The sequence below is a fragment of the Tupaia chinensis genome, unplaced genomic scaffold, assembly GCF_000334495.1.
Source record: "Tupaia chinensis unplaced genomic scaffold, TupChi_1.0 Scaffold000161_1, whole genome shotgun sequence".
Classification (NCBI taxonomy): Eukaryota; Metazoa; Chordata; class Mammalia; order Scandentia; family Tupaiidae; genus Tupaia; species Tupaia belangeri.
In genome coordinates this window covers 2,081,552-2,088,345 of record NW_006159632.1, presented here as the reverse complement: position 1 = coordinate 2,088,345, position 6,794 = coordinate 2,081,552, and the positions used below count along the sequence as shown (strand labels likewise).

Here is a 6,794-nt window from a genome sequence, read left to right as displayed (position 1 = left end):
CCGTCTTTGTCTCTCTCTGCTGAACCTGTGTGCCTTCTAGCAAATGAAAACAAAAGCCATCCCTGAAAGTACAGGCCTTAAACGTGGGGGTCTCCATTAGCCGTCCATGTCCCGTACACCGCTGGTCATGTGACTGTCAGTCTCTCTCCGCAGAAACTTCAGCCTATCTAGAAGAAGGTCTTGTTAAATTGGAGGTTGTGGGGGCCGGCAGGTGGCGTGGTTAAGGCACTCGATTCCCATGTGGCTGACCACAGTTCAATTCCCAGACCTGGAGGCTTGCTTTCTTTCCATTTCTCTCTGTCTCCCACTAGTCAGATTAAACAAATGATGATGATGATAAATTAAGTAAAATAATTCTTTAAAAAACGGGGAGATTTTTACATTATTTTGAACGGAAGGCCTAAGAGCTTGAGTGGCTTAGCCCTTCAGAGGGACTCCCCAGACCTACTGTGTTGAGTTCTTGGAGCCTTGCTGTCGGTGGGGTTGTTCTTTTCCAGAGAAACACTGGGTGTGGTCTACCTTCTCCCTTAAAAAGGGAGGCGTCCTCAAGACTGAACAGAGTCCCTGTACACATTCTGCTGCTTACTAATCAAGTTCACTTTAACGAGAGGTTTGTAAATGCTAGAGGGTGCACGCATGCATACGCGTGAGCGAGTGAGAGTCAGAGCGCCCTCCAGTGGGGCCTGGCCGCACTGCAGTCTCCTCTTCTCAGTCTGCCCCTTCAGGACCCAGCGCACATGTGTCCGCATGGAGCATCAGGGCCGGGATGCAAACCCCGGCTGGGCCCTGGGCCTGGCTTCTGTGTGGTGCCTGCCCACATTGTAGGGTTGGCCCTGACGCTCACTTTTGGTGGACACATTAAAACGGTTTTTGAAAAGACAACTTCAGGAGCCAGCAGGTGGCATGATAGTTAAGATGCTGGACTCCCACACAGCTGACCCTGCTTTGAATCCTGGACTCAATAGCTTGAAAATCATGCTGGGTATGTGTGTGCACACACCCCAAATCCCAGGAGAATGGAGAAGGGATTGTGGTGTGACCATCCCTCCAGGGAGCAATTTTTCACTCTCCCTTTCATTCTTTTTTGTCTCTCCAGAGAGTACATACACTATGGCAAAAATCTGAAAGAAAAAAGAACTTCAGAACTTTAGTTAGCCTTAGGGTACGTGTACTGGCAGGGTGGGGTAGGGGGCATGGCCATACCACAATCCCGTTTTCTCCATTCTTTTCCCGGGATCTTGGGCACACAAGCCCAGTATGAGTTTAAAGCCACTGGGTCTGGGACTTGAACCGCAGTTGGCCATGTGGGAGTCCAGTGATACAACCACCAGACTGTGTGGTGCTGGCCCCAACTTCAGAACTTTAAAAAAAAAATTGTGCTACTGGAAATAAATTAGTTTTACTTAGAAAATACTTTCGTGCCAGGGCCAGGACTCGAACTGCAGTCAGTCACGTGGGAGTCAGCGCCTTTAACTGCCATGCCACCTGCCAGCCCCAGTAAACACATTGCTTACTAAAATTGTTTTACGATCAAAGGTATTTTTTTAATTTATTTTTTGTTATTATTATTATTTTTTAATTTGACCAGAGACAGACAGAGAGAGGAAAGGGAAAGTGAGAAAGCAAGCTGCCAGGTCCAGAACTTGAACTGTGGTCAGCTGTATGGGGGGCTAACATCCCAGTCACTGCATCACCTGCCGGCCCCCCACGATCAAAGTTTTTAATGGAATGGAACCACAAGTGGGTCACTTCTCGTGGGTGTGCAGGAGTTAACCCTTCACTAGTCACTAGCCACTGTCTGAATACTGAAAGCTAGTACGGTTTTGTGGAATTTCGCCTTTCTTTTGTCTTTAGCCACTGTCTGAATACTGAAAGCTAGTACACCCTAGTCTTATGACGATAAACAAGTCTTTTGCTAGATAATTTAGGATAGCCATACACAAGAGAAAACTTTTATTAAAGAATTTAATTTTATTCATTATTATTTTTAATTTGACCAAAGAGAGAGGGAAAGTGAAAAATAAGCTACCAGGCCCAGGACTTGAACCATGGTCGGCTTGGTGGGAGTCCAGCACCTTAACCACCATGCCACCTGGTGGCCCCCAGGAAACAAAATTTTAAGTATCTACTAAGTATCTGTATTCAACACATAAACAAGAAAAGGCCAGTTTTATTCTAAAATAAAGATAATATTTATTATCCCAAGTGGCATAAAAACACAGCTTTTACAAAAGTGATTTTTGATAGAAAAATACTCGACTGTATTGTGGTATTTTAGGAACACCATACCATTGCTGGCCCTCCAGCTAAAGCTTCAGAGAAACTGCATTCCTCGTAATCAGAGTAGCCAGTATTTACCCGTCTTTGGGAACAGGTCCGCAGTGTCTTCTGAACACACCGAGCATCACTCATGTCACGGCCCTGCGCCTGCCCCACGTGTGCGTTTCACAGCCACACACACACACACACACACACACACACACACACACACCCCGGCAGCAGGAGGGGCCTGGGTTAGCCCGCCTTCCTGTGGCCCACTAGGGGCCTGGGTTAGCCCGCCTTCCTGTGGCCGAGGGGAGACTGAGGCCAGAGGGCCGAGCGCTGTCTCCAGGGCTCCTGAGCCCTCCCAGAGCCCTTTCGGGAGCGCCTACACTAGCAAGTGAGCAGACTTGGCGGCCCTCTGCTCTGTGCCTACGATGGCACGGAATAGCGCCGTCCCTGTCCCCGGCCACGTCTGCACAGCGCGGGCCCAGCCTCATGTCTGCTCGCACACGGGGTGGGAAGTCACAGCCCTTCCCTACCTGTGTCCTGTCGCATAAGCTAGCCTTACAGGCGACCGTCCCTTGAGAGAACTGACCGATTTCTTTTCTTTGACAGACTCCATGACAGTTCAAAAGGTAAAGGGATTTCTGTCACGTCTTCTCAAAGTCCCTGCGTCAGAACTTGTGTTGTCCTACGAGAGTCCCAAGGTAAGGGGCCCGGGAAAGCAGTCAGGTGCAGCCCCCAGGACGGCTGTGGGCTGTCGGGGCCAGACGGGGACCATTGGCTGCATGACTTCAAGGGGGGGCAGGAAGAGTGGGCTAACATGTCCCATCTGTCTCCCACCCGCCTCTTCTACCTTCAGATGCCAGGCAGAGAGATTGACCTGGAGAATGACCTCCAATCGCTCCAGTTTTACTCTGTGGAAAGCGGAGACTGCCTGTTGGTGCGGTGGTAGCGACGCGGACCGCCGCCAGGACTGGGGACGGGGCAACTGGGGCAGCCCAGCAGCGTTCCCGTAAGGTGGCAAGGGGAGGCGCCCCAGGCTGGCACGAACAGCGGTAATAAAGGCTCTGAACCGCCAGTGGTTCCGGTCTGCCTCCTATTCTCAGTTCCTCACGCATTTTCTTAGTGAAGACTTAAATGCCAAGTAGAAACTAGTCTAGTAGGACCCCCACAGTTTATGTCTGCCGTAAGACTAGCTTTACTGAAATTCTGTACTGATACCATTTTGAAGGTTACTAACATGGTTTGGCTGGTCATCTGGGGAAATGACCCTGAACTCCAGGGGACGCATCCTCCCCTCGGCTGCCGTCCCCGTACACCCAGACCGAGCACACGTTCCACGCAAGGCCTGCGGCTCTGAAACGCACTCGTGCAGGGGAAATGTTAGCCCCCGGCAGGAGGGAAGCAGAGCTGCTCTTCGGAAGTGCCCACGGTTTATCAGGCGACTTAGTGATGGCACTAGGACCTCAGAGACTTCTCACGTGCACACTCACACAAACTTAGCTTTTATAACCTGCAGGACGGATGTCAACTGACAGAAGAAAACAGCTATTACTCTGTTAGATAAAAGAACTTTAGGACCAAGGTTGCAGTAAGAATTTTACCAGTTCCTTTTCAAGTTCAAGTTGCCCATGTCATTCAGAGAGAGACCCACAGAATCTGGTGCTCCCAGAGAGCCGCGAGCTTTGCTGTGACCCTACAGGACCTTGTATTCCTGGAAGCTTTCTGGCCTGAAACTACCCTCTCAAGAACACAGACTGCTCTGACTCCAGCTCGAATCCAGACTCAGTTACAACCCAAGACTTCTGAGCTGGGCCAAGTTTTAACAAAAAATGATGTGTTACTAGTGACACGTCACGGTTTAGAAATATTTTATAAAACGATTTGGTATTTTCAAATCTACCTCCAGTATATAAATAAGAACTTGTGATGCTACAGTGTAAGCTGATGTGTAGAAAGATCTGCAGTTGCCCACCCCACGCTGGTCACAGGCCAGGTGCTAGGGGGGACCTCTCCCGACAGCCCCAGTCAGCGAGCGCCGACCTGGGCCCCTCCAGCTGGCCCTGCCCACCCTGGCCTGTGAACAGCTGCCGTGGCTGCAGCTAGCTGGCCTGACAATGGCAGGGGTTGCCACACCGGGCCTTGAGCTCCCACAGGCGCCTCAGCTCCAGCGGGGAGTGCTGCGGGGAGGACAGCATGCCCGTCGTGCAGGTCTTCTCACACAGCCAGAGACTGTCCTGCGGGGACAAGACCGAGGTACCGTGAGCACTGCGGACCGGCACATGCGGCTTCTACGACCCTGGCGCGGTGGGGCTACTTCAGGACAACTGGCGCTTGAGAGGTCCCGGGGTGGGGCCTTCTGTCCAGGCTGAGCGGCCCGGAAACCACATGCTCTGGCCTGGGTGGCGGTGGCGTCTGCAGGGAGAGCCCAACGACCATGAGGAGAGCTTCGTGCCTGCTCTGAGGACAGCTGAGCGGCTGCAGGGTCGATGCCAGCCTGGGTCCCCATGGAGGCTTGTGTCCTGGGCCTGACCCACCTCACGCTTCCCCTGACCCGGCGAGGCAGAATCACGTCTCCTTTACAAAGAACTGAAACTGAGTTGCGAAGCGTGCTCAAGGTCACAGTGTTAGCAAGGTAAGCAGGAGGGACCGGAGCCCGTGCCAGCCCCGAGCTGCCCTGCAGACTCGACCTGGCTGTGACCAGCAGTGCAGCGAACACGGGAACCCAGTCAGGAGAGCACGTGTGACGCCCGCTGAAGGCGGGCCGTGCCGTCACCAGAGGAGGCTGAGCATGGAGAGCTCTGGGGCTGGCAGGTGCCTCGAAGGCCCCTGGGACGGGGTGCTGGTCAGAGACCACCCCAGAGCACTGGCCCCAGAAGGGCCATGCCCTGGAAGTCTGCAGGCACCATCTGTCCCCGAGCACCCACACGGGAACGTGTCCTGGGGGAGCCTCGGTCCCAGTGACACGAGTGCGCAGTGAGAAGAGACCTCGGCCTGTCAAGAGAAGGTCCAGAGGCAGCCGTGTGCAGCAACAGACAGTCAGACCAGCAGCCCCGGCGACCCAGACTTGCCGGCAAGGAGGCGCCATGTTCTGTGTCGGGAAGGCAGAGGCGGCTGTGGGCATGGCCAGGAGCCAGCCCAGCAAGGCTGAGGGTGGAGGGCGACGTCCTATACATCCTGAACCCACGGTGTGCGGCCCGGCCTGCTTCACGTGGCCCCTGGCCACAGGCCCTGCGTGTTCCTTCTGTCCCCTGCCCTCCGCAGCCACAGTGAGGCGGCAGGCCCTCCGAGGCAGACGTCAGCTCTGCCTTCATCCCGGGGCACCCACTTTCCACTCTGGTCTTTGCAGGCCCGCCTTCCCCTGGCTCGCCAACTAGTGTGTTTTCAGTGATGTCTCCGATACCTCACACAGCGATTCTGCTTTCTGGGGTGCGTGTGTGGTTTTAGACAGTCTCATGGTGTCACAGTCCTCCTGCCTCACCCTCAGCAACAGCTGGGACCACGGGCACAGCCGCCAGGCCCAGTGCCTTCCCAGACAGGCTCTTACTGTGTTGCCCGGGCCGGCCCCAAGCCCAAGGAGCGAGGACCACAGACGTCCCCACCGTACCGGGCTCTGAGAACGAGGGCCAGGAGTCAAGCCGGGCCTCCCTCGGTAGTGCCCACAGCATGCGCTCTCAAGAACTGCACCAGCTGGGAGCTCGGAGGCTCCTCAGAGCTGCGCCACGAGAAACTCGGGCCCTGGGTTGGTCACTGCATTTACAGCTGCAGAGGATCCCTGACAAGTTCTATGGAGACCTCGTTTTTCTTGTGGGTAGGGGACTGGTTCGTAACATTTCCTTTGAGCTTAAGCTCGGAAAAACACCACGTGAGAAATACCTTAGGTGGATTATTACTGACTTAGAAGCACATTACTTACACAGAAATCCAGGGTGGGCCACCCCCACAGTCTGGTGGTTAAGGTATGGGAGTGGATTCCATATGGACCACCACGGCTCAAATTCCGCCCCCAAGCCCCGACGTGATGGGGAAACAGAAGGGACTCCGGCATCGCCACACCTCACTGGAGGCTCTCTCCCACCTCCCCTCTCCCTTTGGAGTGAAATAAAACAAAACAAAAAGGAATCTTCCCCTCTTAAGAATCCTGAGGCCAGCTTCCCTCAGACTGCTTACCTGGTATTTCCTAGGTCCTATGGCTGCCATCCAAATGCCCATGCTCACGTCTTCACCCTGCACATGCCCGTCAAGTTCAAATGCATTTGTAAAGGCAATGCCACCCCAGCCCCGTGGTGACCAGTCTTTTTACGTGGCTGTTACTGTAACATGCAATGCCAAACGTGGACCAGCACCGACACACAGGGAAAGTGGGTGCCCGGTGCCACACACCCTCAGCACAGGCCCTGGGGGGTGACAGCGAGCAGACAGCCCACTCTGCACTCCGCCTTCAGCCTCTGGCACCGACAGTGTGACGGGCACAGTGGCACCGGCGAGCAGGCACAGCGTGTCCCACACGCTCCTGGCGGCAACAGGCG

The 6,794-nt window shown here is 54.4% G+C and overlaps 2 protein-coding genes across 5 annotated transcripts in view; one reads left to right on the top strand and one right to left on the bottom strand.

The window, feature by feature from the left end:
* Positions 1 to 3,343, top strand: part of TBCE (tubulin folding cofactor E) — a 39,388-nt gene extending 36,045 nt beyond the window's left edge. For 2 of the 4 annotated variants that reach the window (XM_014586809.1, XM_027770842.1), the window contains exons 16-17: positions 2,878 to 2,969; positions 3,125 to 3,343. In XM_014586809.1, the coding sequence (XP_014442295.1) occupies positions 2,878 to 2,969; positions 3,125 to 3,217 (185 nt within the window). In that variant the 3' untranslated portion in view covers positions 3,218 to 3,343. Of the gene's footprint in view, positions 1 to 2,877 lie in introns of all 4 variants that reach the window. The other 2 variants (XM_027770841.1, XM_027770840.1) reach the window with 1 other exon arrangement.
* A 776-nt stretch (positions 3,344 to 4,119) lies between these two features.
* The window catches only part of B3GALNT2 (beta-1,3-N-acetylgalactosaminyltransferase 2), a gene marked incomplete at its 5' end in the record, with an annotated part of 28,756 nt that continues 26,081 nt past the window's right edge, over positions 4,120 to 6,794 (bottom strand). Inside the window, 1 exon segment of the mRNA XM_014586810.1 lies at positions 4,120 to 4,502. Coding sequence (XP_014442296.1) covers positions 4,368 to 4,502 — 135 coding nt within the window.